Raw genomic sequence first — 19875 nt, forward strand, 5'->3', positions numbered from 1 at the left:
TACCACCTGCATTTATACAAATGGAGAAACTAAGGTTCAGAGAGGTCAAATAATTTATCAAAGGTCACTCAGAAAATAAGTGGTAGAGCCAGGATTTGAACCCAAGGAGTCTGACTCTGGAGCTTCTGCTTTTACGCCTAGACATATGTAGGCAGTGCTGTGTTCTGTATACTTCATACCCTTTCACTAGGAATTCTTATAAAAAGACTTACAATTAGTCTTATTATTTTGCATTTTCTCCAAATACTGGGCATAGTTAGTTAATATATTTATCCCACACCCTCTCCCCACAGAAAAGAGATAGCAAGAGAATATTTCACATTAACACAACTGTCAAATGTGAGGTCCATCAGAGTTTGAAATGCAGTTATAGAAATATTTTTCATTGGCTAGAAGATATTTAGCTTCATCTCTTGCATCTTTAGAACTTCTCTCTTGGGATTATTTTCGCCATTTGCTTTCCGTTCTTTAAATCCTCTCATTGGAAGGCAGTACACTTAACAGTTAAGAACCGGGGCTCTGAAGGAGAAACGCAAATCTGGGTCGGGGTGCTGGGTAAGTCATGAGTCACTCTCCCAGTGTCGGCTTCCCCACTCTGAATAATGAGATGATGGCAGCTGCCCCATCAGTAGCTATGAGAATCCGTTAAAATAGTGCATCTGAAGTGCTTGGTGCAGTGCCTGCCTCATCATCGCAGAACAGACACCCAAATAAAAGAGCTGCTGTCATCATCGTCATCAGAGCCAGTCTGAGGGTCATTAATAAAAACAAGTATTCATAAACGGGTCTAGTGAAAAGCCCAGATACACTCTCAGTGACAATAAACAAACAGATCACTGTGTGTCTAAAAGGAAGACATGGGTCCTAATTCAGGAGTTACTATGTACTAGAGTAGATGACAGATCAAGTCGGTGACAGTCAACTTGTGGTGCTGAAACCACAATTACCTGGCGTTGGGCTGACTCTGGAAGCAGGTGGGAGAACGCCTGTTTGAGCAGTGGCAGCCCTGATGCAGGAAGCAGCTCACCTGCACGTACTCCTTTGCATAATTCTGTTCCTTTTCCTGTTACTTCGAGATCACACTGAGTCTGTGCTCACGACAGGATCAGGAATGCAAAGGCAAGTCCCTGCATTCAGGTCCTCATTTCCACCCCCGCATCTATTCATGAATAACTCTACTTCATGTTCTGTCTTAGCTTCTAGGAAGATGTGCTGTCGATGTGGGAAGATCTATGGCGTGACGCCTGCAGGCAAACACAGCAGCATAGAGGAATGCCACTACCACTTTGGCCAACTGGTGAGTCATAAAGGCAAGTATCTGGTCATTCCATTTCATTTACTTGACGAGCCGGTGCCAAAGCGATGGGGAGAAAAGTGGAATAAAGTGTTCAGTTCAATGTGTATTTGTTAAACACAGTCCAGTAAAGAGAAACTGTATTGATTCAAAAGTTTCCATTACAAACACTTACTCCCGACCATCACTTCTTAACTTTGGAGCTCGCTGGCTCAAGAAGTATGGCTGTGATGACTTTTCCGCCTTTTTAAGACCTCAGGTCAATCAGCTACCTCCTGACTTCACCTGCTTTTCACAGGCCAGCATTAGAATGATTGCTTACGGCTTCAGTTCCTTGGCCCCTGCCCTGCACTGAGTGAGGATGAACACCTGCTTCCTCACCCCCAGCCCAGCCCCCATTTCTTCTCCAGCACAGTAAATTCTCTACAGTCCACTCAGATGCTTTTTTCCCTACTCAGAGCAAAAAACCTGGGTGCAATCATCACTGTCTCCCCTCGGTGCACCCTCCCCCCCCATTCAAGGCCTTTGTTTTGTTTTGTTTTTCCCTTTTTTCTTTTTTTCTGACTATGCCAGTGCTCTTAGTTCCCCCACCAGGGATTGAATCCGGGCCACAGCATTGAGGCCACTGAGTCGTAACCACTGGACCGCCAGGCAACTCCCCGATGCGCCCTTTCATCTCAGCAGTGTCCACGTCCCATTTGTTCCGTTATCTCCAAAGTGTCTCTTCTCCGCCTCTGCTGCCCTCCACCAGGGCCACAAGACCCTCATCCCCTTCCCAAGCTACTGCAGCACCCTCCCAGCCTTACACTCCCCCGCCCCAAGCTACTCCTCACCCAACAGCCCCCTGAATAATTTTTAAATCACAGTTCTGTTTACATCACTCCCCTGCTTTAATGAAAATTCTTCAATAACTTTGTCAACCCTGCCGAATTTGGCCTCTGCTCCCTATCTTGTACCCTTTCCGCAGTTTCCTTCCTATCACACTGGCCAACTTTCTGGAGCCTTCTAACCTGCCGTCTCCTCTCCTTTTCACGCGGCTGGTTCCTTCTCATCCTTTAGGTCTCTGCTTAAATGTGACCTCCTCAAGGTTCTTTCGCGACCCTGTGATCTAAAATAGGTCCTCCCTCTTCTATCACAACCTTTGAGGGCCTTTGACTGTCACTGCCTTTGACAGCACCTAACTGCATTTTGTAATGATTTAGTGATTTATCCGCCACCTTCAAAAGACTGCAAGCTCTTGGAGGGACCGTCCATCTTTTTTTTTCTCCCGAATGTCTCCCCGGCACTTAGCATGGTACCTAATGCATACAGGCTGTCAATATCTATTTGGATAGATGGGTGAACAGATGAATTATTTATGTAGATATGGAAATGAATATGAATGCTATTATAATAAATGTTATGAAGAAAATAAAGCAGGGCAGAGGACGTAGAGAGGAACGGTGGATGTGATTGAATTATAGAATAAATATAAGTATAATGGATCAATAGTAAAGTAAATCAGACAAGTTTGACTTAAGTGTTTAGGGCTTAGTTTTAGTGGGTGGGGAGACTGTAAATTCCAAAAGGGAAGAAAAATAGGAAGACACTGAAGGAGAATAAAAGTAGCAGATTAACTACTCTGTGGCATAACTAGACAACACAGCATAATGAACAGAATGGGACTTTGGAGCCGGCGGACCTGAGATTTTGGGCTGTTTCACCACTTACTTTCTCTGAGACCTTGAGCAGGTTTCTGAAGCTCTCTGAGCTTTTGTTTCCACATTCATGGAATGAGCTTTGTGTGGCAGTTTAGTGAGCTGACGTGTCCAATTCCTGGCTTATAACAGATGCTCTGTCAATACTGGTTCTCAGCCTCCCTTTCTCATCACAGGAGAAGGTAAGATAAAGCCGTGAGATGTCAAGATTGGATGAGTAATATAAGGTTGGTTAAGCAAGAGTCTTCAGCCAGCCTGAGAAATCTGCATTTGATCAGCAATGTACAAGTGAAGCACTTCAGGAAAGTAATGTAATGAAAAATGTGCTTGAGGAAGATTAATCTGACCACATTTTATAGGAAAACTGGTGCAGAACCTACTGTAGGCAGAGGGGTTTATAGGGAACAGTTGGGAGAACATTACCTTGGGCCAGAGGGAAGAAGGGCTTGGGGTAGGTAAGGGTACAGGTGAGATGGAAGATGTGAGAGATAAAAGAGAGATGAAGGCTTAGGCTTGTTGCTGTGAAAATGTGCAAAGTGTCTGGCCAAGGAAGTGGAAGAAGAGGGTGTCGGGATTTCAGAGGTCCAGCCAAAGTGGGAGACAACATCTTTGTTACGGTCTCAGTCTGCATAACTGGGTGATGTTGCTTGGGTCAGATGTAGGAAGGGAGAGGGTGGTAGCGGGAGCCCATCATCCAGGGGCTTCAGCAAAGAGGGAAGGTCAGGGAGGAGAATATTTTGAAAGGATGGTTGAGGTAGAGTTAAAGCAGGATAAAGAAGTGACACCAGGAGAGGAACTGAGGGTCCCGGCCACGTTATGGGGAAGCAAAGGGAGGAAGGGGAGAAAGGCATTCAAGACACCGGTAATTATAATTCACCTTCAAAGTGCAGCCTCTGAGAACTCGGCTTCTAGGAGTCAGTGTTTCCTGTTTGTTACATAATAGCTAGAAAAGCAACATGCAGAGTTTTAGACTTTACATCAGATGGCTTGCATGGTGCAGTCTTAAAGATCCTTGTGGGTGAGACGCTCTGGGAGTTAGCCACTCCGCCTTGTCAAGCTTGCTTGTTTTGATTTTTACTTTTCGTGTGGTTTGCAGTTCTTGGTGGCTCAGAAAGGCGGTACAGCTGTTGTGAAGGTGTCCTTGGATGCCCCGGGTGTCAGGTCACCAAGGTAGGACTTGTTCCCCAGAATGCTGCTTGTTTCAGAACCAGAGTTGCTGCCTCCTGCGCAGACCTTGGGGATCCATAAGCATTTGGTATAATCCACTAATTTTCAGTTGATGAAATTTTTTTTTAAATTAATTTATTTATTTTTGGCTGTGTTGGGTCTTTGTCTCTGTGCGAGGGCTTTCTCCAGTTGCGGCAAGCGGGGGCCACTCCTCATTGCGGTGCGCGGGCCTCTCACTATTGCGGCCTCTCTTGTTGCGGAGCACAGGCTCCAGACGCGCAGGCTCAGTAGTTGTGGCTCACGGGCCCAGTTGCTCCGCGGCATGTGGGATCTTCCCAGACCAGGGCTCGAACCCGTGTCCCCTGCAATGGCAGGCAGATTCTCAACCACTGCGCCACCAGGGAAGCCCCAGTTGATGAAATTTTTATGAGCTTAGTTGCTCTTGCCAAAACAAACAGTAACTTATTTGGCAGTGTTTGTTTCAGCTTCACGTTCATGACCAAAAAGAAAACCTAGAAGGCTTTGTTAAGACTTTTGTCAAGTTCCCACCCCACAGCGGGAATCACGGTGTATTTGCCGTGAATTGTGAGGTGGTACGTTGGTGGTATGTTTTGCCTTATTTATGCATGTGTAAGGAACGTTCCCAAGCTCTCTCTCTCAATCCCACACAGCGCTGTGATGTTGTTCACACATTTTCAGATGAAGCAACTGAAGCTGAAAAGAGTTAAGTGACTTGGTGTGATACCTGCACTTGGTGATGGAGCCAGGAGTTGGCCCATGATCCTCTTTCTATTACTTATTAATTTTTCTTTATATATAATCACTGCTTGTCCTACTCATTACACTGCTGAAATTACATGGGTGGAAAATGTTATGAATACTACTGTTATCCCCCAAATCAGCATAAAAGCTTTAATTTTTAAAAAACTATTGTTTTTATAGAGACAGTAAAATATTTATAAGGAGTTATCTTCTTTCATATGAGAATCAATACTAAACAGTAGGGGAAAAACAGAACTTGGAATCATGAGACCTCAGAAGCTCCACTGCTTATCAGGCAAGTCTCCCGGATGCTCCAATCTGTAAATTATGAGGTTAATAATAACCCGACAGTGATGGTGAGAATCAGATACACTAATATATGGCAAAGTGCTTAGTATGTGTCAAACACCATGTGAACAGTCATCTTTAACAAAACAGAAAATTAAATTTTTGTTCCCTGTGGCATATTTGGAAAGCAGATTTGTGGAGTTGAATTTTAATAAATATAGAAGGGAAGTGTTCAGTTTTTAAGCTTAGATTTTTAATTGCAGACAATGAAAGCTGCTTCTGGCTTAGAAATCAAATATCATTACCATGTTGTCCTCTACTGTGCCATGTTTATATAAGCATAATATGGATTTTTTTTTTCATTCAACAAGGTTTATAACTGCATTGTCCAATATGGTATCCACTAGCAAACAAACATGTCGGTATAGAGAACAGAGTAGCAGTTACCAGAGAGGAAGCAGGGGAGGCCAAAATGGGTAAAGGGGGTCAACTGTATGGTGATGAATGAAAACAAAATTTTTGGTGGTGCAGTGTGCTGTAGTGTTTATAGAAGTCAAAATATAATGTTGTACACATTAAACTTATATAATGTTATAAAACAATGTTACCTCAATAAAATATTAAATTAAATTAAAAATTTAGTTCCTCAGTCATACTAGCCATATTTCAAATACTCAGTCCCCACTTGTGGCTGGTGGCTACCATATTGGACAGGACAGAAATAGAACATTTCATCTTCACAGAAGGTTCTTTTGGATAGCACTGACCTGTAATGAAAATAATTGTAAAGCCTAAGCCAAGAAAATGAAATTATTTTTATTAGCAGAAATATCACCAACATTAAGGAAAAAATTAAAGCTTGGAACATCTTTTACATGACCGTCAGATCCACTCACTGGCTTTTGTTAGCAAAACTGAATGATAGGGTTCGATTGTATATTTCAGTTAGAAATATTCCTTTAAGATATCTAAGATGTTAAAATATGTTTGCCCAATATGATGTTTAAATTTAATATTTCTGTCTTTATAGTGCTATACAGCCAAAGGTTTGGAACTTACTCAAGTGACAGTGGTTGATCCCAACCCCCAGGTGGTCTATGATACATTTGTGAAACCAGATGAAGAAGTCATTGACTATAACACTAGGTATGCATTATACACAGGGGTTTGTTTTTGAAATTATAGAACATCCAACATGTCCTTTGAGTTTTAGCCTAGGTACTTTTATTGGATTCAACTTTAGAGCACGAGTTAACACTGTTTTCTTTTAATTAATTTGTTTATTCAAAAATATTCATGTTCTGTTGAGTACCTTGCTAAAATTATGCAGACACTGTATTAGGCCCTGGGTAACAACCCTAAATGAGAGATACGGCCTCAGCACTCATGGTGTTTACATGTTGGAGTGGTAGGTAGGAGGCTAGAGAGACAGACAAAAATATTGAACAAGTTATTTTATTCATTCATTTATTCATTCAATCATTAATCAGTTTCTTCTGAAAATACCATACTATTCCCATTAGATGAAAATTTCTATAATCCTGTAGACATGTCGCTGAGTATATGTAGCTTTGATACGGCATACGGAACACTGGTTCAGTGCAAATTCTATTTTATTATTATTATTAAAGTAGGACATGTTTCTGATCCAAATTCAATGCTAACTTGAGATAGTATGATACAGATGTGCCTTTAATTTTTAAAAACCTCATATAAAACACCCAATAATATCACTGATAAATTGAATTGGATTTCCTAAAGGCATATAAGGCATATGACATGACATATTTATATATTTATTTAAATATATCTATTTAAATATAAAATAGAAGACATTGATCTTATTCTACAATGAATATTTAGAAGTGTTAATTACTGGTATGATTGTATTTATTCAATTTTCTTTAAATAACAAATTCTCCAATGGTACTTAAATATGATGTGTGTGTGTGTGTGTATACATGCACACATATATACATACATTTGTATATATGAACAAATATGACTTGATACACATATACACGTGTATATTATATGCACTATATACTATAGTACATAGTTTATAGTATTATAGTATATATAGTATACATAATATATATTATATATGTGTATGTCCATAATTTTGGAGCACAGTAAGGCAAGGTGGTCAAGTGAATTATAAGTTGTTGTGATAAATTTTGAGAATAATTATAAAGAATTCTGCTAACAAGCATTTTTTAACCTAAATTTCCTCATGGTTCATAAAAATGGTTGTATACATAAAAACTCAGTAAAAGTTGCTGTTATCAGAAAATGCATTTTGTTACTAATCTCTCTCCTGACCTCATTTGATTTTTTTTTCCTACTCATTTTGGCCATATCCTAATGGCCCCATCTATTTTATATTTTACTCTTTTTTTTTTAGTTTATTGAGCTGTAATTGACAAATAAAATTGTACTATACTTAAAGTTACTGTACTCTTATTGGTTCTTGTTCTTCCATGGGTTTAGCGGAATCTTTTCTAACTCCTTTTTGGAACAAGTCAGGAAATGCTTTGCTGATTACTGATACTCATAGTTGCAAAATGAGAACTGAAGGTCTTGCTTTAAAGATAAAAACTTGAATCTTAAAAGAAAAAGTCAAAAGGATTCAATGCATTGCATTCTTTTAAAATGGCTTTAAAATGAACCCAAGTACTCCATCCATGATCCTCTTAATTCAAATATTTGATTATGCGTCACGTTCCTTAACTAAGCCAGATGATGGAGCCAGGTATCTTTTGTTTCTTACAGGAGACAATAATATCAACATACAGCTTACGTTGAAAATACCTTTGCAGTATTTTTATCTCTTTTCTCCTAATTTGCAGTAAAGCACAGCAGTAGCCACGTTTCTGAACACTTATTTTTAGTATGTGCTTCATGAAAACCACTAGGATAGTCAGTTTTCTGCATGTATTTTCACTGTTTGCACGTATTTTCATTGGGTCCTTATAAGCCATTAAGATTGGTAATTGACCCTACTTTACAGATGAGAAGACTGAAAGCAGAAGGCTAAGTAACTTGTTGAAAATCAAATATAATAAGTAAATGGCAGAGTCATAGCATAGCTCAAACTCAGGTTGTCTAGACTCTGCTTAGGGCTCCGTCTGCTTTTCCATGCTCCTCACATTTCATCTTTAGCTTTGCCTTAATGGGAGATAGACTACTTAACTGTAATTGACAAAACTCAGATTATACAAAGATGAGAGTTCACAAAAGAACTTTATGAACTTGTAATAATGTCTCCCCCTGCCTTACACGATTGATCCAAATTATAAATTTTACTAGGTTATATCAATATAACCTAATAAAGGGATAGTTGGCAGTCATACAATAAGATCTTTGTTCTGTTCATCAAATGCTTGTCACATTGAGTCAGTAATGTGTTCTAACTATAACTGATGAAATCTACTTAGTTGTACTCTTACATGCACTTTGTCTCTTATTAGGATAGGTTTTCTGGTGCGGTTGAAGATGACTTGAAGGACACGAAAACCTCAATCCGTGATGTGCACACCACCTTGTTGAACCTGTTCAGTGCTGACACTGTACTAATTGGACATAGCTTTGAACGTAGTCTCTATGCACTTAAGGTAGAGAGTTAGAGGCTCATATTCTTACAAAACTCTACGTGTTAATGTGGTAGTCGTTATCATTGTGTTATCACTGATGCTTGATTTGCCCTTTTAGACAAAACAAGATAAGAATCACTGTGCTGATGACTTTGTCCAACTCTTGTAAACCAGAAGCAGTATAAGATGCCCAAGTCATTTGGCTAAACAAGATCAGAAAGAAAGTCCATTATCAACTGTGGTAAAACCAAAATCATTGTTTTGACATGGTCTTAGATCATTGTCTTTAATATTCAAGTGGGTAAAACTACGTTTATCTAATAGGTTATTGTAGTCATGCCCTGGAAGATACTTTTTCATATTAAGTCAGGTAGACTTATAAAGCCTACCTATAAGGTAGGCTCAAAATCACATGGCATGTTCATTTTTCTTGGCATGATAGACTCGAAAATCTCCCCCTTAATACTCCAGGTTAAAATGGTCTGTTCTTTGCTCCATGTTCTGGAACAGGTGTCAGCACACTATGGTCCATGTTAGCCACCTGTTTTTGCAAATATTTTTATTGGAACAGGGCCACCACACCCACTCATTGATGTATTTTCTATCACTGCTTTCATACTACAGTGGCATTGTTGAGTAGTTATAACAGAAGTGGTATGGCCTGCAAGCCTAAACTATTTATAACTCGGAAGAGAGAGTTTGGTGGCCACCCCTGATCTAGAACAGTGCTCTGCAACAGAACTCTCCATTCTACATGTTCACTATCCAATATGGTAGACACTAGCCACATGTGGCTAGTGAGCACTTAAAATGTGTCTAATGTGACTGAGAAAACGATTTTTTCATTTTGTTTACTTAATTTCAGTAGTTACATGTGGCTGGCGGCTACCACATTGCACAGCGCAACTCTAGAACTCTGGGGACCTTGACTATTTGTTTCAGCCACCGCTAGGACTTACCTTCTTGCCGAGAAGGGCTAGTTCTTCTTTAGTGTGAGAATGTAAGTAAGGCCATTTGATTTTCCTAAGTGAGTATCCACCTCTTTCCCTGCAAAGCTGGTACCATGGTATAGATAGTTGTTTCACACAGCACTGTTGTCTCTGCATGTGACAGATGAGACTGGAATGTGCTTCCTCCAGACCCCCACCAAAGTGTGAGCAAAGAGAGTTGGGGATGTAAACTTTCTGGAAGAAAGCTCTTCACAGGGATGTCCTTCTGTCACCTCAGCAACAGCTTGTCTCAAACTCAGTTTCTCACTGTGACTTTCCTGTCTCTCATTTTCCAGGAACCGTTCTATTTCACCTGTCTTCCAGACCAGAAAATTTGAAACCACTGTGTTTTTTAATTCCTTGTCATCAGTCTGTTTCTTTCACCCAGATTACTCATAGATTTCTCTATTTCCCCCACCACCTTCTTTTATGTGCTCAGTATTCTGCAGCCAGGAACCAGTGTCTAGGAGGTGGCTGACACATTAAAAGTGAGAATTTAAGGCGTTTATGGATGGGGCGTAGTAGGTGCTAAACATTAAACTTCCAACCCCTTTCTTCTATTTTTTTTTAAATAAATTTATTTTTTATTCATTTATTTAATTTTTGGCTGCATTGGGTCTTCGTTGCTGTGCACGGGCTTTCTCTAGTTGCTGAGAGCGGGGGCTACTCTTTGTTGCGGTGCATGGACTTCTTATTGCGGTGGCTTCTCCCGTTGTGGAGCACGGGCTCTAGGCGTGCGGGCTTCAGTAGTTGTGGCATGTGGACTCAGTAGTTGTGGCTTGCGGGCTCCAGAGCTCAGACTCAGTAGTTGTGGCGCACGGGTCCAGTTGCTTGGCGGCATGTGGGATCTTCCCAGACCAGGGCTCGAACCCGTGTCCCCTGCATTGGCAGGCAGGCTCCCAACCAGAGTGCCACCAGGGAAGCCCCAACCCCTCTCTTCTTGATCAGTCTTTAAATTGCTCTTGTCCTGAGGCTAATCTTCTTCAACGCTTTTTCAAAGTACAGCTCTTCTAACAAGGAATCCAAACTGGTACCTGACAGTCTAGGCTCTCAGTTATCTGACCCCTCTCTTATTGTATCACTATTTCCTACTTTATTAAATCTCAGGAAAAATTTATTCACCTTCTTCCATGTGTAAGCAGAGGGGATTTGGACCTAGATGGGACTAATCTTTGTCCACGCTCCCTCCCCAGGGACAGACAAACCACTGAAATGGGACTTGCACTAGAGTGAGGTGTGCCCGCACCTCCGCTGAGTCACAAGGTGGGAGGAGCCTGGCTCACCCTTTACCGCCCCCAACCCCGCCAGTAATTATTGGAACCGCTCTGAGCTCATGCTGCCCCCTGGTGGTGCTCTCTTGATAGGAAAGTGGACTTGGACGTCAGGCTGCTGAGATTGGATTTCCTTCTACCCTGCTGACTCAGCTTAGGCAACTTTCTTAACCTCTCAAAGCCTCAGTTTCCTTGGCTGTAAAAAGGGACAATAAAATACCTACCTTGCTAGGTTACTCTGCAGGTTGTAGTGAGATAATCCACGTGAAGCGCTTAGCGACTGGCCTGTTGTAACTGCGCATGTTACTTGCTTTTGTAGCATAGTTACTGCTGCTACAGTTACTGTTGCTGCCATCAGTTTCCTTATTCTTTGGGAAGAACGTCTAAAGAATTTTTCTCTTTCATTTGACAGTTAATTCATACTTCAGTTGTGGACACGACAGTTATGTTTCCTCATCGGCTAGGCTTGCCTCACAAAAGATCCCTTAAAAGTCTAGTGGCTGACTACCTATGGAGAATCATTCAGGATGATGGTAAGAGCCTGCTTGTTCGTGATAAATATCGGGATCCTAAGTCTGACTTGAGTAAATCATGAGGTTCATGGTAAAGGTCTACTGTTTGAAATGCTGCCCTCTGGGTTCTCTTCTTGGGTAGAGAATCCTAAAGCTTCTGCTTAAGTTGTTCCGTGCTCACTGCCTGGTATAGTCCTAGATGTTCCACAGGCATCAAAACAGCAATTCAACTGAGACTGGTGACCACATCATGGTTCAGCAAGTTGCCTGACCTTGGAATTCATGCATAAAACTTTTGTTGGTGTAGAGATCTAATTCCATTCTAAATTTTGCTGTGTACCTCCTTTCAGATGTGATTTTCGTGAAGCCTAAAGAGATTCTAAAATTGATTGGGTCCAAGTTATCTCACCCAGGGTAAATAGTGTGTGTTGCGTAAGAAGAAGTATAGCTCAAATTCAATAGATTCATGCGTGCACTTGCTCTGTAGTGGATTGGTACAGAGGTTTTGCTGTCAGAACTTCTTTTCTTTTTGGTTTTTCTGCTGAAAAATACCCAACATTAAACAAGTTAATCAAATACAACAAGTACACCCACCAACTATCCTGTTAGTAGCATTGTGATATGCACGAGATACATGTCTGGCTTGGAATGGAGGTTAGTTACTCTGTACATTTCATGTATACCCATATAGGCCCCACTTTTGCACAAGAGGGAGAAGAAAGTTAATTTTGAGTATGTTAAAATTATGTTATAATGCTGTATGTTTCTACAGATGCTCCTCTGATCATGTCATTTATTGTACAAAATACAGATTTTACTTTATGGTCTTTACTCTTTCATTCTCTGTCTATTAGACACTAACTAATACCATCTTGCAGAGAATCTTTAATTTACATTATCTGCTTTGTTAAAAATATTCATATCTCAAATTCCCAGAAAATGCTCTTATAAAATTTGTAATGTGTTCTACTGAAAACAATCTGGAACCGTGGACACAAAAATATTTCACCTAACAACAAAAAATACGCTATGTAAAACAAAATCTTCTAAAAGTTATATAATACCACAGTTCTCTCAGAATAACACAAACAATAATATACCATTTTAGAAGTGTGGTCCATATGATTTTTCTCATTTAATCTCGGACGTCATTTATTATTTTCACCAGAACTGTAGGCTTGATATTTTGGGTAGATTTCATCTACTTTTTAAAACCATGTCATTTTGAATCTAAGGTCACTCTTTGTCTAGAGAGGTGTACTTTTTCTAGCATCCCTTATTTCTGGCTTCTTGTCAGATCTCTGTCGTTCAGTGGTACCTGTCACTTTGTTGTTGTATCTCCCTGGAAATGAGGTTCATGGAGAAGGTACTGGTGTGCTATCCAGTCATAGCAATGTAGTGACCACATGACTGAGGACAGGTTACATAGAAAAAGGGAGATGCTTGTTCATCTGGATTTATGTAAAACATTTCTAAAGCAACCAGTAGGGGTTGTTCTAGGTATGAAATAATGAAATATTGATAAGTGGCCAGTGGTAATTTTGTTTCAAACTCAAGACTTCGTTTTGAGACCATCCGTGGGTAACACCACAGAGTTGTCTATGTCTAATGTGTTATTTTATATTCTATACTATTTGGAGGTCACGATTCAAGTGAAAATGCAATTGCCTGCATGGAACTGGTACTCTGGAAGGTAAAAGACGACCTGAAAGGAAAGAAGTAACCACTTTGCCCAAGAATATCTTAAACCTCTGCATTGCTTCCGTGACTCCTTGGCCTCCACTGCGGGCAGTAGAGTTTGGTCTATAATTACATGAGGTTTCTCCACACTTTCAAAGAGAAGAGGTGAAGGAAAAGCACTGTTGAGGTCTATTTATTACATTTTAAAGGTTGAATTTCCACAGTGATTTCTAAAGTTGTGACTGAGGAAGAGCGGGGGAAGGAATTAGGTTTTTTTGGAATTTGACTCATCTTCGTAGGCCGTGTACAGATAACAGTGGAAGATGGTTTGAAGTTGAAGTAATGGGTCCAGGACTTTCACAAAGGTCGTTTTTCAGGTTACTTAAATTTCTTTTACTCTCTAAATACTTAGAACCATTATACTGCTTGGAGATAGAAACATCTTTACCTAACAAAATTGTAAGTTTTCTTTAGATCATCTATATAGAAATAGAAGTGGAGATTTTCCTCACAAAATATATGGAACTAAATGTAAACTTTTCAGTGTACTATTAACATAAAAGTTCTGGTCATTTGGCTATTGTGTAATGTGTTTTTAATCTAACTGGTGTATTCTTACTTGATTTTGATATCAACAACTCACTGATTTTTTTCTTTTTAAAGGCAGTGTCCTATGGCTCTTCTAAACACACTGAAATCTAATCTATATACCCAGTACTGGAATCGTCTAATTCCTTTAAGGGGTTGGTTCTCTCCTTCTTAACTGCTTTTTGATAATGTGGAAACTGGCCCGTGGAAATGACATGACTTTATTCAACTTGACTATTGACCTTTGAGTAAGTATGAATCTTTATTATTAATGCTGTTAACATGCTACAAAACTACAAAGGTTTCTCTGCCAATGGTAGGGATGAGACCCAGAGCTGTCAATCGTATGGTCTCTGTGTCAGGAGTAAATTCAAGTTGATGGTGATGATGTGCCCTCAGTAAGAACACCTCAGGTTTGCTGCTTTGGTACTTTGAATTTACAAGTAAATCTTAAGTATCACTGAATTCCTTTTTCTTTTTTTAAAAAAATTATTTATTTTTGGCTGCATTGGGTCTTTGTTGCTGTGCGCGGGTTTTCTTTAGTTGCAGTAAACAGGGACTACTCTTCGTTGCTTGCAGTGTGCAGGCTTCTCATTGCAGTGGCTTCTCTTGTTGCGGAGCATGGGCTCTAGGCGCGCAGGCTCAGCAGTTGTGGCGCACGGGCTTAGTTGCTCCACAGCCTGTGGGATCTTCCCAGACCAGGGCTTGAACCTGTGTCCCCTGCATTGGCAGGCGGATTCTATCCACTGTGCCACCAGGGAAGTCCAGTTCCTTTTTCTTGATACCATAAGTACTTCCTTAGTCATCTCTTATACTTGACATGAAGTAAATTTGTAATGATGTAAATTTTAAGTATTTTAAATATATGTAATCGAGAAGGTCAGGCTGTTATAGAAAAAGCAGCTGTTATTGAGTATTCCAAAGCCACATGCAAAATTTGAAGACATTATCTACATTTTTCAGATCATTCTTGTTCTTGTTCAGTTCCATGTACATGCAAACCAAGAGTTGTCAGGAGTATCTCCATGACATTTGGGTAAAAAGCAAAAAGGAACTATTTGTATATATATATATATATATAAATAGTATATATATATGTGTATATGTATATATATATATATATATATATATATATATATATATGTATATGTATATATATATTTGGACCTACTTTCAATGGCTCTTCATTCGAGCCCCTACTTAGTTGATGAAATAAATGCTGCGACAGCAGTCTTGCTTTTGTTGTGTCTCCACTGCATATGCTGTTGTGGATGAAGAGCGTTTGGGACAAATACAGTTTCCTGGTCATTGTTTCTGATGCATAAAGTTGAGCAGATGGCAGGAATATGGAACATTATGCAGTATGGTGAACTATTAACACTGCAGCACAATTAAAAGCGATTCTAGTTCTAAGCCCTCAGTTCACATTGGAATACTACCTGAGGTGCAAGAAAACAGATTAGACAGTAGGATACTTCTGGAAGACATTTCTAATCTTGTGAGCTTGAGATATGTCTGGTGGCATATACCCACCAACTGTTCTCTGCATATTACCAGCAAGGTAGAGGATGATAATTTAAGGTGTTTTTCTCAAAAGAAGTATAATACAGACGTTTGGCAATACCTATGAGACACATTCCTGGACAAAATGTGGGTAGGCAAGACATTTATTCACTTACTATATGATCTCAGTGTAGCATGTGCCTACAATATAAACGGTAAACTCACAAATGATCAAAACTAAAACTTTTTACAATGTGCAATACAGGTAGGGATGTTAATCTGATATGATGTCACATGTCTCCCAAATATAACTAACTCCAAGCTTCCTATTTTAATTTCTTAATAAACACATCAATGTTATCAAAGAAACTAAAACTAAATCCTATTAATTTATCAAACTTATACTTCTCTCAAAGTTCTTAGGCTTCTAAGGAACGAGATTTAAATCTGTTTTTCAGTGTTAGCATTCTGGACCGACTTGTGGACTCTGGAAACACATGACAAAGTTGTCAAATTATGAAATGAAATTGGTGTGGCTTCTACAGGTGAGGGGGAAAATTTAGAGATAGAAGAAGCTCTTTTATATCGCTTAGGTACAGACTTAAATCCATGTCCTGTAAGAACTCATACATTTCCCCTATTTTTCTCACCTGTGCTATCAGGATCAGGTTTACAGTATTTTCTTCTACACAGCAAAACATAACATCCAATATATAGGTAAATATCAAAAATATCTGGGACAATAATGAGTTATGCACAATTAATGAATAATGTACAATTACAATACAGTAATTGTACTCTCACACCTTCCTGTAAAGTCCATGTTTTTAGAAAAATATATTATTGCATATGAAACCACAGACAGGCATTCTGATTCCAGCACATTCTTACTCAAAACAGTATATACAGTCCTAATAGAGTCAGAGGGTACTATAGATTCACACACAGGGGTCTTACGGTGAATGTCCCAGACAGACAGACAGCAATCTATATACACGTCCATATTCTATGTCACCTCTCTTGACACAGGCTTGCTTGCTTGGCATCAAGCTCTCAAGGGTCTCTCATGCCGGTGAAGAGGAAACAGAATATACAGCTGAAGATGGTCTGTCCTAGGCTGCTTCTTCGGCAGAACAGTCGATTCCCGCGTAGGTAAACTTCTCATAAAGTGTGGTATTCACGTAGGTCTAGAAGAACAGGAGTGGTTCAGGGACACAAACTGGCTCAGTCCTGCCTCCGCCAGGGGCAGTTACAGTAATACCCCGGTTTCCTGGCCTTGTTTCAACTCAAATGGAGATACTTGGGGGGTATTTTTCTATCCTCATTCCCTCTGTTGTGTTTAACAACTTTCTTCCTGAAAAGCATCCCTTGACTTCTGCAAGTAAGATTGCTTCCTCTCACTTGTTTCAGTCTCCAGCTTCTCTTTCTCATGGTCTCTCACTGGTCCCTCCTGACGTGCCCCACATCCTCTCAGGCCCCTTCCTCTGTCTGCTTCTCATCTCCTGCTGTGTGACCTCACCCACATCTCTGGTTTAATTACCAACTGGGTTTTGATGATGTTCAACATCTACTTCCCTAACCTAGATTTGTCTTTCGAACCTCAGATCTGTATAGTCAACTACTTTCTAGAAAATTTGATAGAATTCCTGACCCTCCCCATAGTAACCTGTAGCCCACGCTCTGTTGTCTACCTGCTGTTTATCCTTGGGCAAGTCACTTTTCACCCTTCTAAGTCTGTTTCTTCCTCTATAAAATTAAAGGGTCAGGCTGTATGACTGATGAGATTTAAGATTCCTTCTAGCTCGAATAAGCCAGTTCTATATGTTGTTTTAGTGTGTGTGACTGTATCTTATATAGAAATCTTATTTCCTCCAAAATTGTAACTTCCTCAAAGTTGGGTCCACATCTTTTATGTCCCTATAGCACCTAAGATCATGCTCAGGAGAACCTGTTGACTTGTATCAACTTTTTATTAACCACAATGGACACATGAGGAATTGCAATTAAAGAACCCCTGGTTTTATCTCCATACTCACCTTCCGTTCTTCTAACATCCTGTTTAAGGACACCAGGATCTGGGCAAATGAGGGCCTTTCATAAGGCTTCTCCCGCCAGCATTGTCTCATGAGATCATACCTTTGAAAACAGAGTGAAAGGGTTAAGTCTACAACTGTGCTTCAGGCCTGGGTACAGCCAGGTGTAGGGTACAGCAAAAAAAGAGAATGTAGCCACCCAACGCATGGTCATCATGCTTAGCCAGCAAAAGACAAAAGTACGGCACCTAGGAAGGTTCTGTTAGGCCTCCCATCTCCCCATCCAAGTCCCCTTTCTTCTCCCAGTAGATCTAGTGCCTGCTTTAGGTACCATTGCCACGGGATCTTGGTCTCAGCTATTCTGATCATCTGGAAAGAACTGAGTTACATGTCTAGGGCAGCGTATCCCTTGGAATACCACACCTCTCAAAATGTCAGTGTTTTATTTTTTTAAAATGGCCCCGTGCTCAAATAAATTTGCAAAATGCCACCCATCGCATCTTCCTCTTAGGGATCGACCCAGGAAAATCTTGAGAAGTCATTCCATTAAAAACAAACAACCTTTTTAACCAGGTTTAACCTAGAAGCTTCCCAGGCATAACTGATCACAGAACTCTTGTGTCATTTATTTACATCATCTCACACTTTCCACATAGTTTAGGAAGTGCTGGTCTAAGTCAGTACTTTCTCAAATGTGGCCAGAACTACTTGTATTGTTAAAATGCAGATTCCTGCGACCCACCCTAGATGTACAGAATCATGTCTGGGAATGGGGCTCAAGATTTCACATGCTGACCAAGTGACTCAGGGGAACTGTAGCGCACAGAGGGCTCTCAACCATCAGCCTGGGGTGTTAGAGATTCTATCAATAGAACAGTTTGTACTTTAACAGAAGTTTCATAAGGGCTGAAAATATCACTCCTTATGGAATGAATCTCAGAAGGTGGAATTTTAGGGACTTTGTCCAATGATGGTTCAAGTACATCCAGGTTTTCCCAGGATGGTCTAGTTTTATATCTCTTGTAACATAACAATAATAGCACCCTATTTCACCCTTAGAAGTGGCTTGGTTTGGATGATAAGTTACTTGCTCAGCCTAGAGCCTTGCACTCTTCAAATCATGCCAGTTAGGCAGCAACTTACATTGGTTAGTTCTGGGAATGGCAACATCACTAAAGATAATCATTATTCCCCTGAGAGGAATACTTATTCCTGGAAAGTAATCCTCATAGAGGTAAGATTTTATGAAGAAAAATCTGTCTTCCTTAATATAACAGCTCTGAAATCTCTATCCCCAACGTTAGTCTCAAGGTTTCATACATTTATTCATGGATAATTTCATGAATTTATTTCAGATGTTTTCTGCATTTGTTGCCCTTTCTCATTTCAACCTTAAGATTCAACCAAGAATCATCACCTTAAATTCCTCCTGGATTTCTATGCCTAGAAAGCTGTTATTCCCTGCCCACTGCATCACAGTCTTAGTTTCAAGAACCCCCTTGTTTCTGACTATCTGGGGTGTGCGTGTGTGCGTGTGTGTGCGTGTGTGTGTGTACATATAGGTGAACATATGTGTATGTATCAGATAGCTCCTTCATTAGAGTCAGTCCAAGAAAGGTACAGGGGGAAAGTTAGGATAAAATGGCCCCGGGTGAGGCCTGACTTACACCTCATCATCACAGTTTAGGGGCTTCTCCAATCTGTAGCCCTGGGGCAGCTTCTCGTAGAGTTCTGCACACGTCATCCCACAGTAAGGGGTGCCACCTGGAAGACAGGAAACGGTGCGCCCTAAGCCCCCTCGGATGCAGAAGGCAGCATCTCCTGCCCTGAGGCTATAGAGCCAAGGGCCTGGGAGAAAGACGGGGTGTGTCAAGCGATGCTGAGCCCCGGCGTGATCTTCCTCCGGAGCAAGCCTACCACACGTCACAGCGGGACTTCGGCTACAGACCGTGCTCCCGTGCGGCCGCTCCCTAGTGCAGAGATGCACCATGGTCTCCTTCCTTCCGGTGCTATTCCTCTTCCCCAAGTCTGTCTACACACAGCACATCTATTGTGCCAATGACATGGATCTTTTTCCTAACTGGAAGTCTGTATTTATGTTACGCAATTCCTATTTTATCTATCAATGTTAATTAGAAAAGCAATACATGTTTATTGTGGAAAATACAAAAAATAATGCAGAAAAAGAACTACTTTTTTTTAATCCTTCTGTGTAGTCCTCCCAGTTTTTTTCATGTGTAATATTTATAAAACGGATTATGGGAAATTTTTCTGGGTTTTGGCATGCACATTTTCACATGGTGTTAAATGGCCTTAGAAAATGTGACTTTTCATAGCAGCATAGTGTACTGTCTTCAAGCTGTAGAAGTAAACTTATGACAGCCCTGTGACATCTGTGTACAAGCAGAGACAACTCAGAATGAAGTTCTTGGCCACCAGGTTATTAGTATTAAATATGACATTAGACACAGGGCTTTCATAAAGAGAACCATGGGAAT

At 40.3% G+C, this 19875-nt stretch overlaps 2 protein-coding genes across 4 annotated transcripts in view; one reads left to right on the forward strand and one right to left on the reverse strand.

Moving 5' to 3' along the window:
• The first annotated feature begins 3254 nt into the window (after positions 1–3254).
• LOC309632769 (putative exonuclease GOR) lies at positions 3255–14920 on the forward strand. The gene is made up of 7 exons (XM_082400627.1): positions 3255–3302; positions 4088–4161; positions 4830–4881; positions 6239–6354; positions 8684–8822; positions 11474–11594; positions 13214–14920. The coding sequence occupies exons 3-7, from the start codon at positions 4837–4839 to the stop codon at positions 13294–13296; spliced, it is 504 nt and encodes a 167-aa protein (XP_082256753.1). The 5' UTR covers positions 3255–3302; positions 4088–4161; positions 4830–4836; the 3' UTR covers positions 13297–14920.
• Positions 14921–15492: 572 nt separating this feature from the next.
• TEK (TEK receptor tyrosine kinase) overlaps positions 15493–19875 on the reverse strand; it is a 102604-nt gene continuing 98221 nt past the window's right edge. For all 3 annotated transcript variants that reach the window (XM_082400540.1, XM_082400541.1, XM_082400539.1), the window contains 3 exons: positions 19045–19141; positions 17381–17480; positions 15493–16531 (listed from right to left, as the gene is read on the reverse strand). In XM_082400540.1, coding sequence (XP_082256666.1) covers positions 16457–16531; positions 17381–17480; positions 19045–19141 — 272 coding nt within the window. In that variant the 3' untranslated portion in view covers positions 15493–16456. The remainder of the gene's footprint in view (positions 16532–17380; positions 17481–19044; positions 19142–19875) is intronic.

Source organism: Balaenoptera borealis, assembly GCF_965194805.1.
Source record: "Balaenoptera borealis genome assembly, chromosome: 8".
NCBI lineage: Eukaryota > Metazoa > Chordata > Mammalia > Artiodactyla > Balaenopteridae > Balaenoptera > Balaenoptera borealis.